Here is a 21,484-nt window from a genome sequence, read left to right on the forward strand (position 1 = left end):
CGAATATCCTCTCGTGAACAAAAGGTAACAAATAAAAATTTCAAACTTTTTTAAATGAAGAATTTTGAGATTGTTGTGCGATATTTCGAATACACGAGTAAGCAACCCGAACAAAGAAAACTGGTATAAACATGTGAATTGGTAAAATATTCAGAAAAGAAAGTGAGTTACATGTGGAAAAAAACAAGATGAAATAAATGCTGTTAATAAATGAGAATCTCCCCATTATATTGATCCTCTTTTTGATATCTTGTTCTGAAAACAACGGTTACATGCATAATTATATAAGAAATAAATTCTTACTCAATAAATCGTCTAGCCAATTTGATTCCGTCATCCGTTGGATCACAAAACGCAATTCTAAGACGTCTCGATCGGAATTCCATTTGACGATCTTGAGTTGTTGCAGCATCCAGAAGAGAGTTAGCAACACCTTTCATTCGACAATGTGAATCTACCCATATACGATCGACGCCCACTATCCAATCATTTATATCATTGTTGTCCGTAACTTCCTGTAAAATCAGAGTTGTTTAAATTTAAATTTATATATTTTACAAACCATTTTCCCAACATTTGTCCACGCCCTGGAAATTTTTTCGATAACTAAAATTCCTCCAATAAGCATTCTCTCTTCTCTTACACTAAGTACCAAGAATATTCTTTTCTCCGGAGACCATAAATCATTCTTTTCATCACAATAACCAAGTTCTTCGTTTATTTTCTTCATATGTTCATTGAAAAGTTTTTTGAATGGTCCATCTGCGAAAGTGGCGAGATAGTAGACTTTAAAATTTCCATGATCACGATTGTGGAAGTTTCTGAATTATTTTTTATGACTTTCGTCGATTTATCGAGTTTTCTAACAAGAAATTTGGAACGAAAGTCCTGGAAATCTCGAATCGGAACCTCCAGGCATTATGAAACTTTTCGTGTTCTGCAACGTCTTCAGCTGAATCCACGGAATACATCATTCGACACTATAATATGTTTGAAATTAGTATTTCATGACTTTAATATTTTTATCACATCTTTGCATTTTGTACTTCCGATCACTGATTGACCACAGTCTAGCACCATCTGCGACTTTGCCAGTTTTTTCATTGAATGGCCACTGCTGCGCTTTCGAACCGCCCGTTTTTCTTTTTCTGTAAACACATTGTTCGTTTTTATTTTCTTTTCCCATTTTTTTCTCTCTCACTGGCAATAATATTGTCATCTGTTGCATCATCATCCAACACTTTTCTCTTGGGACACCGCAGACTTTTTTGCACGTCCGCACTTGTGCTTTGCTCTGTAAACATTACGGTTTTTTCAGAACTAAATATTTCAAACTTACCTTGAAGGTTCTCTTCTGTGTTTCTTTCGACTTTCTTGAAATAATCGTCTAGTTTCGACTTCTTTAGTGAATTTTTAGGCAGTCCTGGGTCTTTCATCGTTAATAATACTAATTCTTGTAATGTTCTATATGAAAAATCGAATTATTATAGTTTATTTCGAACAATAAACAAAAGATATGAAATTATAAAATGAGAAAATATGATTCTCAAAACTAGCGCTTCAATTGTGAAATCGCGCGGAGGGTTGGCAGAAATTGCGTGCCAGAGTTGCAAAAGCACGCCCCGCCCATTGAAGAAAGATGAAGTTTATTGAATTTCAGCATTCTCTCGGCTTTCTGCTTCTTTTATTTTTGCCGGTATAGGTTTTACATTAATTTGATGAATATATATTTTTTAAATAATCCGATCAGTGTGGTGCGATCAACATTAGCAAGTATAAAACATTCCTGTTGATAATACATGAAACCTTTGCTCAAATCGATGATATATTCTTCACGACAAATAATATCTCAAATATTTTTTTTTCAGGTGGAAACCAAAACATTATGGTGGCGGATAAGCGGAAGCTGCTGGATTTTCTTCAATCCTGTGATATATCAGATGAAGCGTCTAGGAAAATAGAAAAGTGAGTTGTTTGGTTGTTAGTATAAAAAGTTTTAAAAATTATTTTTGTCTTTCCTTTCTATTCTAATTAGAAACACTAATTTTTATTTTAAGTTTCATCTGCGAAAACTACGACCAAAAAGAGAAACCTAAAAGAAAACCACTATTTTCTGTTGGAGAAGATGATGATTCAGAAGAATACGTATCTCCAATAAAAGAGACCTGTGAAACTGGAACTCAATGCAAACGAGATGTGGAATATCCCGAAATTGAATCGGGTAATCGAAGTTTAGACGAAATTAGCAGAGAATGGAAAGAATGTGAGATTGCCCGTCATTATTGAGACATAAAATTTAAAATTTTTGTAGGCAAAGATGTGACTCCAGGTGAAGCAGTACGACTATTAAGGCGAGGTCAAGCAAAATCAAGAGAGCTTGAAAGCAGGTTTCCTGCAGAGCAAGCTATTCCAATTCGACGAACTTTTATTAATAAAAAGTTTGAAAATCTTCCTTATCTTGGTTATGATTACACTTTGGTGAGTTAATTTTTTATTTCCTTTGTAAGAAGTATATAATTGTTGTTTTTCTAGGCAACCGAATGCTGCTGCGAAAACGTTATTGGATATACGCCGGTTCCTGTTGGAGTGGCAGGACCATTAACTCTCAACGGAACGTCAGAAATCTACGTTCCAATGGCAACGACAGAAGGAGCACTGATTGCATCCACAAATCGTGGAATGAATGTTATAAGAGCTGCAGGAGGTGTTGAAACTTCTATTTTTAACTCTGGAATGACCAGAGCACCAGTTGTTAAATTTCCAACGGCGAGAGATGCTGTGTGAGTTTTAAAAAAACTTTGAAGATTGCAAAAATTTAACACTTTATTATTAATTCGTGTAATACAATTCCTCACCTTATAAATTTGAATGATTTGAAGAAGAACAAGATCAATAGGGTTTAAACGTTCATTTTGAATCTTTTGGCTAGAAAAAAACCGAAGTCAGAAATTTCACCTAAAAGTTGAACTACATTCAATTAGAATGCCGTAGTAAGTAGAACATCAATATTGTAGATTAGTAAAAAATAGTTAAAAATGACATAAACATAAATTATTTCAGTTCTATGAAACGCTGGCTGGAACACCCTGAAAATCAAGATCGGGCTCGTCAAGAGTTTCAGTCGTGCAGTAGATTTGCTAAACTAAAGTCTATCGATATTACAATTGACGGAAATCTCGCTTATCTTCGTTTCGATGCTCACACTGGCGATGCAATGGGAATGAATATGATCTCAAAGTGAGTATTAATTAGCGAAAATTTCAATCACAAAACGCAGGAAAGAAGGAAAACCATTTTTATATTATTATCTCTGATGAATTATAAACATTTAAAACAAAAAAAACGTCAGAAACAAAAGGATAAATAAAAAAAACCTTTCAAAAATTGATTCATCTATTTTCAGAAGCTGTGACTCTACAATGAGATTCCTAATGGAAAATTTCCCTGAAATGACCGTTCTAGCTTTGAGTGGAAATCTCTGTGTGGACAAAAAAGCTGCCGCAAAGAATTGGACGGAAGGACGTGGAAGATCTGTTGTTGCAGAATGTCTAATTCCAAGAGAAGTCGTCACAAAAACCCTTCGAACAACTCCCGAACAACTTGCTTATCTGACAACCACGAAATTACATATAGGATCTTCTCGTGCCGGAGCAGTCGGAGGATCGAATGCACACGCTGCAAATATTGTCGCGGCTATTTTCATTGCAACAGGACAAGATGCTGCTCAAGTAGTCTCTTCATCCATGTGCTCGACAAGAATGGAAGTTACTGCTGATAAGAATTTGTATGTGTCATGTACTTTGCCATGTGTTGAAGTAGGAACTGTCGGTGGAGGAACTATTCTTGCACCACAAAGAGCATGCCTTGAAAGTCTTGGATGTGCTGGGCCAAATAAGGAGCAACCTGGACAAAATGCGGAACGTCTTGCCGAAGTTATTGCGGCCACTGTGTTAGCTGGAGAATTATCTTTGATGGCGGCTCTGACAACGAATGAGTTGGTGTCAAGTCATATGAAACTGAATAGGTCAGTCTTGGGAATTTCAAACAAACATTACAGTATTTAATTTTCAGATCAAAACAACAATTGTATGCTGACGACTCTGGAAAAGCAACTCATTTTGAAAAGGAAGTTGAAAAAGCGGGCAGCCTTCTCTCCGGAAAAAGTGGAAATATCAAGTTGAAGAGACTGCCACAAGATGTTGTACAATGTTCTAATATCCTCTGATTTTTTGAAAAGCTTCTCCGTCACATTTACAGTTATCCTCTTCCTGCCTTATTTGATTTATGTGTATTATTCTTGGGGTTTGTGCTTTGTTATTTTTTTTGGTTCAAATTTATTCTCTACGTATTCATTGTGTCAAAATGACACGACATCACTTCCAAACATCCCATCCCGATTTTATGTAGGTTCCTGTTTAGTTATTCATTAAACTTGTTAATAAGGTTCATCAAAGTTTATTTAGAAATTTAGATGCTTTTATGATAAAATTTTTAATTATTTAATACAGAAAACACACAAAATTAAATGGCAACATGACGTGAAATAGTGATCTAAATAGCTGGAGAACAATTAATTTTTGAAACGAAATGCAAACATTTAATTTCCACTAAATAGTTTGAGTATTATTCGTACGTAAATGAAAACAAATTTTGATGGAGATTGACTTCAAAAATGACTGGAGCTTAAAAATTGACATGAAATCCTGGCAATGTTGTGGGAAGAGAATCTGCAGAAGGTTACTTTAATATTTTGAAAAGTGTCTATCATGAAAGATGCTTATCGCATTATGGAGAGCTTCCAATGTATATATAATGTAGTCACATATTCTATTTATATGAAAAATAAGTTTATTTTTTAACGTTTATTATAAAAAACAGTTTTTAAAATTATTCAAAAAAGTACATGAAAATAAGTAGTGGAATGAATTGAGAACATTGAATACTACTTTTGAAAGAATAATTATAAAATAAGAATGAAAAATGAGATAATTAACATCGACCAAATCTGCGTTCAAATGGATGTTGTCTCTTGAATCCATGATGTCCGAATCCATGACCAAATCCATGATGATGACCACCGAATCCATGGAATGCTCCAAATGGATGATGATGTCTATGGAAATTGAATCCATGATGATCCATTCCTCGTCTTCCAAATGGTCTTCCGAATCCTCCAGTTGGACCTTCAAATTCTTCTCTTCCACAAGGTGTTCCAAATGATCCTAATGGATGTCTTTTGAATTCTTCTCCTTCACGACATGGTCTTCTTCCAATTGGTGATGCTGATCTTGCACGTCTTCCACCAAAACAGTGACGTCTTTTGAATTCTGGATGTCCATGGGATTCTTGGAATCTTTTCCACATGAGCTTCTTCATTTGATGTCTCTTGTGATGATCATGGAAATTTGAACGACTTCTGCTTCGAGATCTTGAACGATCAAATCCACGACTTCTGGATCTATCACGTCTTCCACAATGACGACGATGTGGAGCTACTTCAGGAGCATCAGCAATAATGACATCTTCATCTCCAGAATCAGAAGAATCAGATGAAGAATCCGATGAATCAGAATCAGCAATCACAAAAATAGAAGCAGAATCTCTGTTAGCCATCTTTTTCAGAACTCTCTGAGCATTCTGAGACATTGAAATCAAATTTCCTTTGTCATTTTTCCAGAAAACAACATTGAAATTGAGTCCGAGTTCTCCCAATTTCAACTCTAATTTTTCAATTAGTTGTTGCAAATTGTAATATTCAATTGAAATTTGTTCAGTTGCTCCAGGAGCAAAATAAAGTTTGAAAAGAATTGAATTGGTTGCAGTTGTAGTTTTCATTTTTCAGAATGATTTTCTCTATTCTAAATTTCCAATTTTTATACCTCCATTCTTAAGCTCCGCCTACCAGCTGTCCCTGAACTATTTCGAAATTGTTTAATGTGTCTGTGTCTATCGAAATAATACGAAAATGTACTGTCATCACTGTCTGCGTCTCGAATTGGCGCTGATCTTTTGATATTCATTGATGAATGAGACTAGAGACATGGATGTATTGCACAAACCACAGAAAGAGCACAAAGTCTTTGAATTTCAGATGATCTGAAATACATCGACATCAATAGAGATTTACTTCTTAGGTGACATTATGCTTGGTGATTTCATTAGAAATATTGAACATTCATCTAACGAATTGGGATCTGCAAACTCAATGTTTCAGAAAACGTGTTCATTTCAAAAAGTGATCGAAAAATAGTTTTTTTCTGTAAAAATTTCGCTCTCCAGATTTCAGACCCTAATCAGATTGAAAACATAGGCAGGCACTCAGTCCGGGTTACGGAAAAAACTATTTTTCGATCGCTTTTTGAAATGAACACGTTTTCTGAAAAATTGGGTTTGCAGATCCCAATTTGTTAGATGAATGTTCAATATTTCTAATGAAATCACCAAACATTATGTCACCTAAGAAGTAAATCTCTATTGATGTCGATGTATTTCAGATCATCTGAAATTCAAAGACTTTGTGCTCTTTCTGTGGTTTGTGCAATACATCCATGTCTCTAGTCTCATTCATCAATGAATATCAAAAGATCAGCGCCAATTCGAGACGCAGACAGTGATGACAGTACATTTTCGTATTATTTCGATAGACACAGACACATTAAACAATTTCGAAATAGTTCAGGGACAGCTGGTAGGCGGAGCTTAAGAATGGAGGTATAAAAATTGGAAATTTAGAATAGAGAAAATCATTCTGAAAAATGAAAACTACAACTGCAACCAATTCAATTCTTTTCAAACTTTATTTTGCTCCTGGAGCAACTGAACAAATTTCAATTGAATATTACAATTTGCAACAACTAATTGAAAAATTAGAGTTGAAATTGGGAGAACTCGGACTCAATTTCAATGTTGTTTTCTGGAAAAATGACAAAGGAAATTTGATTTCAATGTCTCAGAATGCTCAGAGAGTTCTGAAAAAGATGGCTAACAGAGATTCTGCTTCTATTTTTGTGATTGCTGATTCTGATTCATCGGATTCTTCATCTGATTCTTCTGATTCTGGAGATGAAGATGTCATTATTGCTGATGCTCCTGAAGTAGCTCCACATCGTCGTCATTGTGGAAGACGTGATAGATCCAGAAGTCGTGGATTTGATCGTTCAAGATCTCGAAGCAGAAGTCGTTCAAATTTCCATGATCATCACAAGAGACATCAAATGAAGAAGCTCATGTGGAAAAGATTCCAAGAATCCCATGGACATCCAGAATTCAAAAGACGTCACTGTTTTGGTGGAAGACGTGCAAGATCAGCATCACCAATTGGAAGAAGACCATGTCGTGAAGGAGAAGAATTCAAAAGACATCCATTAGGATCATTTGGAACACCTTGTGGAAGAGAAGAATTTGAAGGTCCAACTGGAGGATTCGGAAGACCATTTGGAAGACGAGGAATGGATCATCATGGATTCAATTTCCATAGACATCATCATCCATTTGGAGCATTCCATGGATTCGGTGGTCATCATCATGGATTTGGTCATGGATTCGGACATCATGGATTCAAGAGACAACATCCATTTGAACGCAGATTTGGTCGATGTTAATTATCTCATTTTTCATTCTTATTTTATAATTATTCTTTCAAAAGTAGTATTCAATGTTCTCAATTCATTCCACTACTTATTTTCATGTACTTTTTTGAATAATTTTAAAAACTGTTTTTTATAATAAACGTTAAAAAATAAACTTATTTTTCATATAAATAGAATGTACATTATATATATACATTGGAATCTCTCAATAATGTGATGAGCATCTAGACACTTTTCAAAATATTACAGTAACCTTCTGCATATTCACTTCCAACAACATTGCTAGACGTCTATTGATTTTTAAGTTGAAATGTTAGTAGAATAGTATTTCAACTAGAGTGGTCATTCAATAAAAAAAAAGAAGTCTTCAATTCCGCAGAACGGAACGTCCTCAACTTTTTCTGAACTATTTTCAGTTTTCTAGAGCGTCTTTCTGAAAGCATTATCTCTGGCAGCCGAATCTTCACCGTTGTCTGGAAGCGGATGTCAAATATATACTCTCGCTTTTGGAAGTCTGACGTCACACACAATTTTGAGTGTAAAATTCCACGTATTTCAGAGATCAAACGAGAAAAGAACACTTTCAGCTCCAGTCATTTATAAATTTACATTCACATCATAACTTGTTTCAATTCAAGCTATTCATATGACCTTCTATAGAAATTAGGAAATGTGTAGTGGCAATGCCGTGGAATACAAATAATCGAAATTCCGTCAAAAATTCGTTCATTTCTCCTCCAAGTATGCCAGAATACGAGCAGCTTCCCAATTTCCAGGTAACCGATATTAGTGGCTTAATTGAGTTTTCAATTTATAATGAGAAACGTTACTAATTTTACAATCAAATTCCGTACAATTACAGAATGTCCAACCATTCAATGCTTCTGAAACTTCTGAAATTATCCGATTCTTACGGATCCAATTTCCAATAAACGATTTGACATGTGGTCTTTTGGAAAACCTCTCCGACTATAGAAAACGTATGTTTTCAAAAAAAAACTTTATTTTCAAAAATTAATTTATTTCAGCCATTTCCATGAATCAGGTCACCACTTTGCGATTCTGTCAAACCATTGAATTTTGTGTTGAAAATTCAGTATTTGTCCTTGTCACTCGATACATTGAAATCAAAACCTTCAATCGACGAATTGTGCCAAAAAAGACAGTCAAAGTCATTCCGTCCTGTTGACATGTATCTGAACAATTACAATCCAATATTGAAGATCAAATAATTAAACTTTTATCATGAAAGCGCCTAAATAAACTTTGATGTATCTTATTAACAATAGTCTAATGAATAACTAAGCAAGAACCTACATAATCATTGTTACCTCCTCAAAATCCTTTTTGAGCACTTGTTCATTTGCCTCCCGTGTCTTGTTTGTTGTGAACATTATTCCACCACCAGCTTGTCGGACCTAGGCATATTCTGCAGTGAGTAGTAATTTTGGCGTGTAAATCCTCATGCATTGAGACGATGAACTTCATTTTTCAAACATCATGTGAGGTACAACCATTTCCAGACAGAAATCCGCAAACCAAAGAGTATAATTACGTTAACGAGGAGCGGGTTACTGTAGTATTTAAAGGTACATTCATATTTTTCCAATTTAGAATTGAAAATATTTTGAGCGTGGAAGAGCGGACACCGTATTGAAACCTTGAATTGCAAAAACCTTGAATTGTAAAAAAAAGGCGAGAAACCTAAACAACAGTAGAAGTGGAGGACTTCGTGGGCCATGTGGAGGAGGAGAATTTCGCGGATTTGGAAAACGTGGTGGATACGAAGGTTTTGATAGATCGAACGGACTGGAGATGTTTGAATAACCATCTGGGTTCGAAAAATTCGGAGGACATAGAGAATTTGGAGCATGAGCAAGAGGTGTTTGGTCATGGATTCTGACAGTTTTAGTTATTTGTTTTAATACTGTTCATTTCAATTAATATTTTAATAAGTTCAAATTGTTGTTCCGCACGTTTACTTTCAATAAAATTTCAATATGGAGCTTTCAAAAATATATCAAATAGTATTGTACACTCTGTCTTAAACTAGAATATAAAGTACTCAAAAATTGGCAAAACTGAGTAATAGGAATTTTTGACTGAAATACAAAATTTAACAAGTTATTACCAATTTAAAGCTTGGAAACAGGGTGTTTATAGTTTCCAAGGCGCTGTAGGTGTTCTAGGCAAGTAGGTAGGCAGTTTTGTGTCTATTTGGCAGCCTTCGCATAAATCTAGGAAATTTCAAAATATTGCAACAGCATCTGAATTTTTCATGAAAACCATAGAAACGCGTATCCTTTTAGCTGAAGACTTTCCTTATTTTCACTCTTTTTTGCGTTATTATTGTTTGTTTTTACTTTCAAAACAAGAAAGAAAATATTTAAAGATTCTCAGTTAACGTTCAAAATACAAAAACGTATGTATTTCAGAGTGGAAAATGTTAGCTCTAAATATTCAAGATCAGCTGAATCAATTCTCGGAATTAATGGAAGAAATTGAGAATCAGTCAAAACGAAGAATAGTTTCGAAAAAAGAAATAAATGAATTAAGCATTTATATTGGAGGATTTAAATACTGGAAATTTCTAAATGAAGATTGTAAAATTGAAGTTTTAAAATATTTGGATTATTGTTCAAGATGTCAACTTTCAATTTGTTCGAAATCGGATCACAAACTAGTTTCCATAACTCCTCTGTATGTTTATGAAATTGAAATAAGTGACAATGAGAGAAGCCTTCATTCTACTTCTACAAAAGATTTTGTAAGTTTTGTTATACTGGAAAATGAAAAAAATTGTATGAAAACTTCAAGACTCCTTGTAGTGGCAGCAACACTTTTTTGTTATTATGGGGACTTTCGGACCGAAAAAATAATATATTTTCAGACTTGTTAATTTTAGAAGCGAGAATGCGAATTTTATACGTTTTTTTTGAGTTTCTGAAGAAATTAGATTTTTTCGTTTGGTTCAAAAAATTTTGTCAACGGCCCGTCACATCCACAAGCTTGAATACCTATTCTAATTGTATACAATAATGAAATCCGGGTTTGCACAGTGTTAATTGCGTTTCTCTCAATCATCAGCTGAAATGCTATTGAACAATTTTTTTTGCAAAATCTACAGGACAGACATTTTTCAGAGTTTAGATTATTTTTTCAGGAAAATATTGTTGTCCGTGTTAAATTCAGTCAATTTTCCGGCTATCGATTTGAAGTTGTCTTCTGGCAAGTTGAGGAAGATGTTCACATTCGATGGTTTAAATATTTTGGATTTAAACAAAAATCTGTCCGATCATTAATATGGAAATCCTGTAACTATTATGAACAATCTGTCAAATTCGCAGAAAAGTGGATGAAAGTTTGCAATTATGAGTTTCAATCTATCAATGTTGACATGGTAATATTATTTGTGTAACCTAGTGAATACTATTAATAATTTACAGAACAAATATCCAATGAAAAGTAGTACAGTCAGAAGCTTAGCGCGTTGCAAAACAATTCGAATTAATGCAACGGATATTGCCACGTATTCATGGTGGCTTGAAAAATGCCCAGAAAAATTGGATTATCTTGAATTGAAAACTCTTTATTCGAATAAAGACACATTCACAATTCCAACGGATTTTCTGGATTTTTCACAGGTACACCAGTCATTGAAAACCGGATTTTTGGTATTTCGCATACGAAAATCCTCAAATGACTTTCATAAATGCACTCAATCTCAAAATATCTGATTAAAATTTAAAATAAATTTTTTAAAACAAACATTTCTAGATAAAGAATGCCGGAACCTTTTATTTTTGGTGTCGCTCTGCATTCACAGACGAGCAATTTCTAAATTTAAAAGCAAAAAAATTTGGATTCCATTGTGTTAACATAACTGCTAATGGCATTAATGATTTCATTAAGGTAATTTATATTTTTAAATTGTATATTAACACTGATATATTATTTTAGAAATGGGTCAATGGACACGGAGTAAATGAATTTCAAAAGGCTTTGCTATGGTCTGCGAAATTAAATAATTCTTTTATGATAATGAGAGGAATTGAATTTCGTTCATGGGATCAAACATTTCGAGAGCAAGAGTAAGACTATATGGATTTTCTGATTTCAAATACTAAAATTTTAAGAGCGGAATTTTGTTCTGCCTTCAATGAAGAATTTCTTGATGGAGAGAAAATACAAGTGTACAGTAGAATTGATCCATATGAGAGTATCACTATTTACTTTTCACCTGACACAATTTCAATTATTGCAACTGGGCATAGAATGACTCGAAATAAGAAGACGTTCACTAGATATCAAGTTCCTTGAAATGCTTTATTTGTTTTTTATATGTTGGAGTACGGTCTGTGGAGAAATTAGTAAAATACACGTCTATTTTCCTATGATGTTTAAATAACTAAATATCATAATACAAACTTTTAGAAACGTTTTGGACATTTTTTTTTATTTCGAGTCAAAACTTTTGAAATTGAAATGTAGACTCCAATTTTTTACGCTTTATGGTGTACTGTAGTTCCTAGATCCACATTGTTTCAAAATTTTCTTGGATTTTATGTTGCCACAACATTTTTGCACCTTTCATTATTCTTAAGTTCAGATTTTCCAAAAAAGGTGCGAAGAAACGAAAAAAAAACTATAAAAAATGAAGAAAACCAATGCAGCAAAGAGCTAGAAACTACAGTAATCTTCAGACACTTATTTGTATTTTGAAAAACGTTCATTAATTTTTTTAAAAATAAATTTAGTAAAGTTCTAATTAATTTTTACTTTTTAAAGGAAGAAGGTTGTTTCGAATCAACTTTTTTCGTGATTTTTTTTTGTAAATTTCCTTTCTATTGCTACAAAATTTTTTCTTCGGTATTATTCGATGTGTTTGAAAATGAAGACCGTCGAGAGTGATAAATTTAAAATGTATAATTCTTTCTTTTTAAAATTACCAGAAGAGGTAGAGACAATGTACATTTAATACATGAGAAATTGAGCAAACTGTAATATAAAGGTAACCCGAACATATAAACGAGGGCTGTTTCTGTGGTGGCTGCTAGTGGGAAAAAAACCCGTGATTGAATCTAAATGATTAGAATCCTGGATAAAAAGTTATGGCAACATGAAAGGGACTGAGATATTTCAAAAAATCTAAACAAATCTACGCAGAAAAATCGTATGTTAAAAACAATAAACATGATTCTATAATGAGCAGTTCAAAATGGATTTTTGAGTTGTTGCATGACATAATCGGGAAGAGTGTCCGGCTCGGCGAGAATGCTCGAGTTGGTTGCAAGAGAGACCTGAAATTTATAAATTGATTATTAATGAGTATCTATATTATATTTACCAAAAGTGTACTCGCAAGCGGCCGAAGTTCTGTGGCTTTCCAATTTTTGTTCAGCCAATCAGAACACGAGGCGGCTACTTCATTTCTTGACGACGAGTCTCCTGCTACAGACGATGCGAAAGAGTTTGTTTGTGTGACACAGATTGGTTTCAGCATTTGGGACATCTATTATGAAGTTGTATTAATTTGTCTCAATAGTAATTCAAAATTTTTGCGGTTGCTTTGTCAAAAATACGGGCCTCGACGTGATAAATTCTTTTTTAGTGCCAAAAGGATGTGCACCTTGGTGGAGAAATATTTCGATTTTTCAGCAATAGATTTTAAAAAAATTTCAACTTTTCTGCTAGATAACTTACCACCCAAAATCTCCAATTCTTTTTCGCGCCTTCTTTGACATATCTATCGAAAAATGTTTCCAGTGAAGTTTTCGAGTCCACCTGTGATGAACTGGATGGTGCACTCGATTGGGGAAGATTTGATTGTAAGGATCTGAATTGATACAGTTTTAAAATATTTCAACAAAAAACTATCTTACGTTATTTTCTGATTCAGTTTTTCGATTTTCGCTTTGGCCTCGTCGATCTTCTGTGTTTTATCCCATTTTTCGGCCTGCAATCTTCGAATATGATCCGCTGACTTGGCTAGAACGACAGCATTCGTTGGCTTAACACCGCCAGAATACAAATCGGGTATCTGGAAAAAAAATAAAATTTTGAATTGGAGATTTCATGAGAAAAACCAAAACTTACAATATCCATAAGCTGGTCGAATCCATCTTTCAGTGCACTTCTTCGGTTTTGCTCAGCGTGTAAATGCAATATTCTTTTGCGTTCTTCTGGGTGCAATGTGGAATCTGGAGCTTGTCGTCGCATTGATTTGACACTTGATGGTGCACTCATCAACAGTGGTTCTTCTTTTGTTACTTCCTTCAATTCGGTGGGTGTGGTTGGTAAGTCTGAAATTTACTTAATTTAAACTCAGTTGGAGATAACATAACTTTGGTGAAGAAACATTAAAAAATATGCTTACAATGCCTTCCGGATTTCTCCTCGACCTTCACAGCCATTTTTCCATTGAGTAGATTGACATCACAAGACTGCTGCCTGTTCACTAATGGCGCCATCGCTGCTTCTTGCTCTTTTCGTTTTGACGACGCCGACGGTGGTGTGATGATCTTCGGTGGATGCTGTGAAGCTTGTACTGGAACTGACGCGGGACCACTAATATCTCCAGATGTTGAAGGACTTTCTAATATTGACGGCTTCGTGGTAACCGACGCAGCAAAAGCTTGATAAGTAGGCGATCCTTCTACTATATGACTCATTTTCCATGATTCATTGAGAGATGATGTGCGTAAGCGAGAAAGGCTAGAAATATCCAGAGGAGATGGTGTTGGTGTATTCTGTGATGTTAATGAAGTGAATATTCTTTCAGGTTTATTCTCGACATTTCCAAAAATTGTTGAAGTTCGACTAATTGGAGGTTGTTCTAATCTTTGTGATAAAGTTGGAACACCACTGGTAGTCCCACTCATTTTAAATCCACCCGGTGTATTATTTCCACCGAATAAAAAACCGTTGTCCGCACTCCCAATAAGCTGACCCAATGGAGTCTGCGGTCCCGTTTGATTGGCAAGAGGCAATGGTGTTGCTACTGATAATGGTGATTGAACACTTGCAGTCAACGGACTATCCAGCCACCATGATCTCGATGGAGCCATCATTGGATCATGAGATTGGGGTTGTGGAGTAGGTTGAGTGGATTGAAGAAATTGAGGAAGATATGGATCATTTTGAGTCGGCAGCAAATTAGATCTGGATGGAGGCGGAACAAGTGGTGGTTGATTATTCAGAATTCGTTCGACGTGGGATTGATGTGGTAGGGAAACCTGAAGTTATTGAATTTCGAGAAACTGTCTAAATGTTCATGCATTTTTCAAACTAACCAAGAAGTTACTTTGTTGTTGCTTATTCCAAGGTGAATGCTGACTCGTATGGCCCAAATGATGTTGGTTTGTCATTGTATTTCGAATTGGGAGAAATGAGTTATTCGTGCTATAGTGTGTTGATGTGGCATACTGTGGTTGTGAAGACAATGTCGATGCGGATTGACTGAGCATAAGCATTTGTGAAGTAATTGCAGATGATTGTCGTGTCGGCATTAATCGATAGTCCATCATAATCGACGAAGCCATAAACTCATGTGGACGAGCCGCAACAGGTTGTTGAATTTGAATTTGATGTTGCAGTTGTTGAGATGGTTGAGATATTTGAGATATGGATTGAGCCTGAGCCTGAGCAACTTGCATTTGATGCAAAGACGCCGAAGATGAAGCAGATCTTCTCATTTGAGGAATTTGTTGTGCTGATATTGATGGCTGATCATTCGTCGGAGTTCTCATTGTGTCCCGATCATTGTGGAATGGCGGAGAATCTGGCATATCGTCGCCTAATGACATCATGATATCCTCGATTGTTGGCTGTAGTGGGAGGAGTCCTGGCTGCATGATATCAGCGTTATTTCCACTATCTGAAACAAGTTTTTGACGATTAGACATATAAAGCATGAAGTATTTATAAAGATTAATAGATTTACTGAAAATATTTTAACACATATTTTGTTCCATCAAATGAAATAGTTTCTAAACTGCTACAAAATTCAAATAAAACTAACATAATATGTTTAGTTTCTTTCATAATCAAAAGTTAAAAATAAAATAAAAAACTCACAAACATCTCTTGGATCCGGAAACATGTAAGGTTCACTCAGAGAATTTAGAAAATCATCAGTGAAAACATTATCCAAGTCATCAAAATCCCATGCAAATTCATCAGAAATCGTGTGTTTTGGCGTCTGACTTCTTTGAAGTTTTACAGGTGGCTCATAGCTTCGCAACTTGCTTTCAATTGTTTCTTTTGGAACGGTGTGTTTCTTTAAAAAAATGTCTTCGATATTTATTAAAATTTTGTTTCTAATTTTTTGTTTCGATTTCGTCTGTTTTCGGATGTTTCTTGTCGCTTTTTCCTTTTTTCATTTAAATATTTCGAAGTTTAAATTAATTTTTCAAATATAAAAAAAAGAAATTACAGAAAATAGAAGATTATTGTGTGGAATTTCTTCAAAGTGGAACTAATTTTTTATAAAATGCAGTGATTTTTTTTTTGAAAAAATGAACACGAAAAAATTGTTTTTTTTTCGATTGTATAAAACCAAATATCTGCCGACGCTACTAGAAACAGACGATTATGCAGCAACAAGAGTTTGAAATTACAGTACTCTTTGAAGGCACACACCTTAATGTATTAAACAAGAATTTGTCGTGTCGAGACCATGTACCGTAGTTTTGACGCAAAACTCGAAAGGTTTCGCGTCTGGGTAATCTTCCACTTTCATTTGGTGTATAAAAAAGCTTCGAGAAAAATCATACCCTTTTCCGTTTCAATTCTCCCGTCATACTGCTGACGCTTGTCGAAGAGCACGTCGCCACCATTCCTCCCTTATCCGTGACCAAATTATGTTTCGAACGAATTCTCCATCGTTTATATTGTGCACACACACCTTCCATTTTTCTTTTCCAATACATTCCTTCGACAATCGATCCCTCGATTTTTTGATGTGTTGTGTCATCGTCGGGTACGGCAAAGTAGCAGAATGGTTTTTTCGGCTTTTCTGGCTGCTTTTTTCGAACTGTAAGACAAGATTTTGAACAATAGCTGATAAAATTAAAGAGGGAACTTACATTCAATATAATATGCTCTCCAAATAACATTATTCAATCGTACCCTCTGCTTCCAATGAAGACGTAATCCTTTGAAATCCTTCCATTTTGGAGTTGTCATTTTGCTACAAACTAACAATGCCATCAATTTTTATTGAAGATAAACTTACTTATAAGCAACTTTGATACATTTGTTCAACTTATTCAGTGATACATCAATCGCGATCGACTGTGTTTTACCAACTCCAAACTTGTAAAACGTCACCGGTTTCTCGTCGAGAGCCTTATTTTTATGATGAACTGATGATGATGCTTCCATTGATTTATCATCATCTTCAACTACATCCACTTCAACATCTTCTTCATCTTCATCTTGTACTAGATCGTCGTGGGGATTCGAACACATAAAGTGCCCACTGTGTATAATCTGCCCGCGCGACATTTTTGTCTGAAAATATTGAAATCTTTTGAAAAGTAGAAACAGTGAAATGAAGAATTATAGAGGATGAAAGTAAATTTACTAGGTAACAATGTACAATTGATTATTTGGAATTACAATTCATCCAATCACGAACAAAAATCCCATATTGCCAAATTTTCAGAATTATGTGCTTCAAGGTGTGAGCTCAACTAAAATCTACACATTTTCGTAAACTTTGCAAAAACTTATAGCTTGGCCCTGAGGAACTTTTTTAGGAAAAAAGGAAGTGGAGAAATGTGGGAAAATTGTGTGTGAGAGCGATGACAATAAGCAAGGAAGAAACGACGAAGGACGGACGGACGGGGAGAGCGATGGAGGATCAGTTGTTACAACACGTGACCGACTAAAAGAGTGTCTAGGTCTCTTGTTGTTGAATTATTTTTTTTGTGCATTGTTTTGGAAAACCGCTGCAAAAGGCGTTAAAGATAGGTTCACTATTTATGGAATTGCAAAATTTTATTTAAGATATTAGAAAGCTATTTCAGAAGTTTTTTTTACAGGTGCGAAAATTAAAACAGATAGGGTGCATTTCATTAAGTCGAGTTTATTTATTTATTTATTTTAAATATGGAAAAATATTTTTGAAACTTGTCCCCGCAAAAAGTTTTGACACTGGTCAGTTCAGTTAAACAAAATTATGCGTTTTGGCAAAACTACTTAGAGTACGATAATCCGATTTGAATTCAACTTTGTACGACCTAGATAGTATTGAACAGTTTGTGGGTGTGACAGGGACAAAAGTCAATCGATACAGGGTTTCAGAGAACCAACATCGGAGAGGATGGGGGACGAAAAAGATAGGAAAAATCATATATCGAATCGTCGACCAGCGACAGTCACAACGATATACAGTGTTGGTGTGAAATAGGGGGAGAAAACGAGACATATTTGTGAAAAGAAAACGACGAAACGGAGGGAGAATGGATGGAAGAATACGATTGATAACACAAACAGAATGGCCATTATCTGATAATAATGATAACAAGCAGCGGGGGTCGCTCCCGGGAGGACGTATATTTTCACAGATTTCATGACTATTTTGTTTTACATCAAAACAATTATAGTTTCAGTTTGCAATTTTTCTCAACAAAAATAGACAGTAGGTTGTATTAATAAGAACCATGATTCTCTCAACTACGTAAAACTATCTTGATTCGCACCTGCACAACCAGTACATTATATCGTACGCGCATTATATACCGTACCTGGCAGGCAATCAGACAATTTTGACAATTCGATAATATATCCGAAATAATTGGAATATTTTATAGAAACAACTCAAAAAAAGAACAAAAAACTAATTTCTAATGTAGCAAATGTTTTTTTGGTAAAAAAATATTACGTTCGGCACTTGCCGAATTTCCGGAACCTAGTCATATTAACAAACAGAAAATCATAATTCAGAAGTAAAAAGAAAATTAGAAAAGGGTTCTGAAACTTAGAAATAAATAAACGTTAACCTATGCCCCTAATATGTTAGAGTTGTGCGTGTGTGTGTGTGTGTGTGAGCGTATATTGGGTAAGTGTGTGTGTGTGTGGTCGAGTGCATCCAAAAAACGAGAGATGCATCGACTCAGGAGACTGGAGCAACAGAGACATCATCTTGAACATGAAAGACGCAGGCACAATGAAATACGCTCAGCTCTCTGTTTCAATTTGCCGCACAATACTTCCACGAATATTGACACATACACATGCCCTCGCGCGTTTTCAATCAGCCACTATTTTAACATCAACGAAACTCTCCAGTATACAGAATACAGAATACACCAACAACACAAAATTATAGCCACGTGGTTTCCCAGAAACGCAGAGAAACGAAGAGACAGTGACGGAGCGGGAGAACTACGTGCCGATTTGGCATGTCATAGAACTTGTCCCTTCACATCGAAAGAAGGACGGAGAAACGAGTGGAAAAAGATATTAGACCACGTGACATTATTCTCGTTTATGAATGATGACGTCATCAGATGTATGATAACTGGATTCTGAATTGTGATATGAGATTGTAACCCCTGTGGACCTCTAACGCGACCCTCTACAATTGATTATGTAATAGAGATTTCATCTAAATTTCTAGCAGTTTCTGTTACAGCTTACTCTATTCTTAAGAATTCTTTTATTCATTATTTAAAAATGAGAAAGGATGTTTTTTGAGGGAAAACTAAGATTACTGTAACAAACTTTTTTCCAAATTTTTTGCAACAAAATTAATTCGAAACTCAATGTATTATGGGAAAACAGCCTCTATTGAAAGCGACGTGGAAACTCGCTCTACGGTTAATTGAAAATGCTCCGCCCCCGAACCATGGCTCTCGTTAGGTATTTGGCGAAAAGCAAGTAAATTCGAACGTGTTCAATTAGTTTCGTCAATTTTCAAGCTGATTCCGTCTTGTCCGGTAACACAAAATTCTGAAAATGCGTATAACGAAACATATTTTTCACAAAAATATCTCGTAGCGAAAACTACAGTAACTCTTAAAATGTCTACTGTAGCGCTGGTGTCGATTTACGGGACTAATTTTCGAAATAAATTTCGGTACGAATTATGACGAAGATATTCATTATTCTTTAATTTGTTTCGTATTGTTTGCCAATTTTGTGTTTTCTTTTATTATGATATTAAGAAACCATCAATTCATAAGAATGCCTACTTTCTGGCGCGAAAATAGCGGCAGCGGAGAGAACATGCGGCGAAGAGAGATTTAGGTTCCTTCGCTACGAGATATTCCCGGGCCAAAGCGTTAGGCATTCTCATGATTCCTTAATATCATCAATTGATAAATGATTTCTGTAAATCGACACCAACGCTAAGTACAGTAGTCGTTCAAAGAGTTACTGTAGTTTTCGCTACGAGATATTTGCGTGTCAAATTTGCTGCGCACAACACGAATTCTAATTTAAATTTCAGTATACAAAAAAATATAAAGCTAATCTATAAATTTTGATAAAAAAAACTTAACTAAATATACCTTTTTTTCGAAATCTGAAAATTTGTTCGACGTTTTCGTCGAAGAAACCTGAAAAACAAACATTCCCGACTCTGTTCAGACCCCGGTTTTGACATATCTTCCAATTTCAATTTTTTTGGAAACTAGATGAGCTTTTATTTTCTTCAACACAAGATAGCACAAGAAGAACTCTACGCGCAAAGTAATAACGAAAAATGAAATATAGACAATAGAAAAAGTAACAGACAAGAATAGGAAAAAATGGTGTTCAGCTGGTTGGTTGTGTGGAAAAGATGGTGTTTTTGAAATTAGGGGAGATGAAAACCACGTGTCAAGAGGGGGTGAGAAAAAGCTGGAATGCATTAGAAGTCGTCGACCGTCGAGATTTTGACAGTCTCGCCTGGCTTGAATGGTGGTTGTCCGAGATATGGGCAGGTGGAGCATCGGAATGCATCTCCAAGGGAACACTGAAAAAATTAGTAATTCCAAAAATAAATATTTTCATTTTCCACAGCTATATCTTACATTTCCACAACTGCTCTTAGGTTCAGCAGCAATTTGTCCCATTTTTTCCAATTCCTCCTGCTCAGCAAGACCACAAGAGCAGTTCTTGCAGGCACGCTTCTTCTTATTTGGATCGTCTGGTCCACATCCTCCAGCTTTCAGTTGATCACCAGTTGGTTTCTCGAAATCTTCCTCTTGCAAAAGCCCGTCCTCATCGATTAGGTCTTCATCAGCAACAACTCCAAGATCCAGCGCAACCTTTTCTCCAAAGTTCACCAATTTGATACCACGGACCGGAAATTCAGCGGCAACCTCTGTTACACGGAATCCGGCAATACGAAGTTTACGCTGAGCAGTTGTGAGATCTTGTGAGAAGACGATAACTTCTCCGTTTTGCTTCATAACGTCGAAAACGGTATTGCAGACTTCGGCGAGCAACTCAGTCTCTTGTACTTGAATAATTGCACGCTCAACGTCTCCGACCAAAGAATCAGCACCGCGCAATTCTGAAATTGAGAATAGTAATTAAAGGTTAGAATTTATATTTTTGAAAATTAATTTTCAACTTTCTAATAACTGGCGCTACTTCGTTTTTAACAATTCTAAAATGAGTACTTTTTAATTTTAAATCAGTTTCATTTCTGATTCAATAAAATTACTTCCAAAATTTAAAGTCATTCAACAATAAAATAAGCTCACCTCTCGCATTCGAGACACTTCCCACCACTCTTGTCCCTTTGACCCCGTTGGTTCCATCGACCAGTGGTCCACCGTCCGTCACTTGAAGCAAGTTGGGATGCTTCAAAAAGTCGGACAAAATGGACATCTGAAATCGAATAATTTAAATTTCATAAGAATCGGAAAATAATCAAAGATCACGTATGGGTTTGAACC

At 35.3% G+C, this 21,484-nt stretch overlaps 9 protein-coding genes and 1 non-coding gene across 11 annotated transcripts; 5 read left to right on the forward strand and 5 right to left on the reverse strand.

The window, feature by feature from the left end:
* Positions 1–33: 33 nt before the first annotated feature.
* Positions 34–1,466, reverse strand: eco-1 (N-acetyltransferase ESCO2). Its single transcript, NM_066224.5, has 7 exons — positions 1,340–1,466; positions 1,202–1,294; positions 1,030–1,148; positions 868–980; positions 563–821; positions 304–515; positions 34–255 (listed from the first exon to the last, which is right to left on the reverse strand). Exons 1-7 carry the CDS (start codon positions 1,434–1,436, stop codon positions 204–206), a joined length of 945 nt encoding a protein of 314 aa, NP_498625.1. The 5' UTR covers positions 1,437–1,466; the 3' UTR covers positions 34–203.
* A 402-nt stretch (positions 1,467–1,868) lies between these two features.
* hmgr-1 (3-hydroxy-3-methylglutaryl coenzyme A reductase) lies at positions 1,869–4,503 on the forward strand. The gene is made up of 7 exons (NM_066225.9): positions 1,869–1,965; positions 2,058–2,263; positions 2,312–2,478; positions 2,533–2,780; positions 3,061–3,237; positions 3,404–4,024; positions 4,072–4,503. The coding sequence occupies exons 1-7, from the start codon at positions 1,886–1,888 to the stop codon at positions 4,223–4,225; spliced, it is 1,653 nt and encodes a 550-aa protein (NP_498626.2). The 5' UTR covers positions 1,869–1,885; the 3' UTR covers positions 4,226–4,503.
* Positions 4,504–4,989: 486 nt separating this feature from the next.
* On the reverse strand, positions 4,990–5,835 carry numr-1 (PB1 domain-containing protein; the record flags this gene model as incomplete). Its single annotated transcript, NM_066226.1, has 1 exon — positions 4,990–5,835. One exon carries the CDS (start codon positions 5,833–5,835, stop codon positions 4,990–4,992), a length of 846 nt encoding a protein of 281 aa, NP_498627.1.
* Positions 5,836–6,755: 920 nt separating this feature from the next.
* numr-2 (PB1 domain-containing protein) lies at positions 6,756–7,601 on the forward strand (the record flags this gene model as incomplete). The annotated part of the gene is made up of 1 exon (NM_001322670.1): positions 6,756–7,601. One exon carries the CDS (start codon positions 6,756–6,758, stop codon positions 7,599–7,601), a length of 846 nt encoding a protein of 281 aa, NP_001309499.1.
* Positions 7,602–8,272: 671 nt separating this feature from the next.
* On the forward strand, positions 8,273–8,819 carry F08F8.11 (Uncharacterized protein; the record flags this gene model as incomplete). The annotated part of the gene is made up of 3 exons (NM_066227.3): positions 8,273–8,365; positions 8,452–8,569; positions 8,618–8,819. 3 exons carry the CDS (start codon positions 8,273–8,275, stop codon positions 8,776–8,778), a joined length of 372 nt encoding a protein of 123 aa, NP_498628.2. The 3' UTR covers positions 8,779–8,819.
* Positions 8,820–9,087: 268 nt separating this feature from the next.
* On the reverse strand, positions 9,088–9,483 carry T20B12.5 (uncharacterized protein; the record flags this gene model as incomplete). Its single annotated transcript, NM_066228.1, has 1 exon — positions 9,088–9,483. One exon carries the CDS (start codon positions 9,481–9,483, stop codon positions 9,088–9,090), a length of 396 nt encoding a protein of 131 aa, NP_498629.1.
* Positions 9,484–10,080: 597 nt separating this feature from the next.
* On the forward strand, positions 10,081–11,909 carry T20B12.4 (putative F-box protein T20B12.4; the record flags this gene model as incomplete). Its single annotated transcript, NM_066229.2, has 6 exons — positions 10,081–10,356; positions 10,753–10,989; positions 11,036–11,233; positions 11,367–11,501; positions 11,550–11,680; positions 11,726–11,909. 6 exons carry the CDS (start codon positions 10,081–10,083, stop codon positions 11,907–11,909), a joined length of 1,161 nt encoding a protein of 386 aa, NP_498630.2.
* A 591-nt stretch (positions 11,910–12,500) lies between these two features.
* Positions 12,501–17,102, reverse strand: mml-1 (the record flags this gene model as incomplete). Of its 2 annotated transcripts, NM_066230.7 has the most annotated exons (11): positions 12,502–12,889; positions 12,937–13,101; positions 13,293–13,425; positions 13,472–13,629; positions 13,686–13,891; positions 13,966–14,824; positions 14,882–15,465; positions 15,666–15,867; positions 16,364–16,623; positions 16,676–16,779; positions 16,825–17,102. In NM_066230.7, 11 exons carry the CDS (start codon positions 17,094–17,096, stop codon positions 12,803–12,805), a joined length of 3,030 nt encoding a protein of 1,009 aa, NP_498631.2. In that variant the 3' UTR covers positions 12,502–12,802. The 2 variants fall into 2 exon arrangements, with proteins under 2 accessions (NP_001367742.1, NP_498631.2); NM_001379792.2 differs by having other exon boundaries at positions 12,501–13,425; positions 16,825–17,096.
* T20B12.11 lies at positions 16,537–16,685 on the forward strand. Its single transcript, NR_052447.1, has one exon. It is a non-coding gene; the product is annotated as an Unclassified non-coding RNA T20B12.11 (non-coding RNA).
* Positions 17,103–20,221: 3,119 nt separating the features above from the next.
* On the reverse strand, positions 20,222–21,416 carry T20B12.7 (Anamorsin homolog; the record flags this gene model as incomplete). Its single annotated transcript, NM_066231.5, has 3 exons — positions 20,222–20,553; positions 20,612–21,096; positions 21,290–21,416. The coding sequence occupies 3 exons, from the start codon at positions 21,414–21,416 to the stop codon at positions 20,449–20,451; spliced, it is 717 nt and encodes a 238-aa protein (NP_498632.1). The 3' UTR covers positions 20,222–20,448.
* Between the last annotated feature and the right edge of the window lie 68 nt (positions 21,417–21,484).

Source organism: Caenorhabditis elegans, chromosome III (genome assembly GCF_000002985.6).
Source record: "Caenorhabditis elegans chromosome III".
In the NCBI taxonomy this organism is placed as follows: domain Eukaryota; kingdom Metazoa; phylum Nematoda; class Chromadorea; order Rhabditida; family Rhabditidae; genus Caenorhabditis; species Caenorhabditis elegans.

Coding starts and splice junctions, on each gene's coding strand:
- eco-1 (NM_066224.5), bottom strand. CDS start 1,436: ATGAAAGACCCAGGACTGCCTAAAAATTCACTAAAGAAGTCGAAACTA. Junction 1,295..1,339: donor CACAGAAGAGAACCTTCAAG/GTAAGTTTGAAA, acceptor TAATGTTTACAG/AGCAAAGCACAAGTGCGGAC. Junction 822..867: donor ACTTTCGTTCCAAATTTCTT/GTTAGAAAACTC, acceptor AAAATAATTCAG/AAACTTCCACAATCGTGATC.
- hmgr-1 (NM_066225.9), top strand. CDS start 1,886: ATGGTGGCGGATAAGCGGAAGCTGCTGGATTTTCTTCAATCCTGTGAT. Junction 2,479..2,532: donor TTGGTTATGATTACACTTTG/GTGAGTTAATTT, acceptor TTGTTTTTCTAG/GCAACCGAATGCTGCTGCGA. Junction 4,025..4,071: donor AGTCATATGAAACTGAATAG/GTCAGTCTTGGG, acceptor TTTAATTTTCAG/ATCAAAACAACAATTGTATG.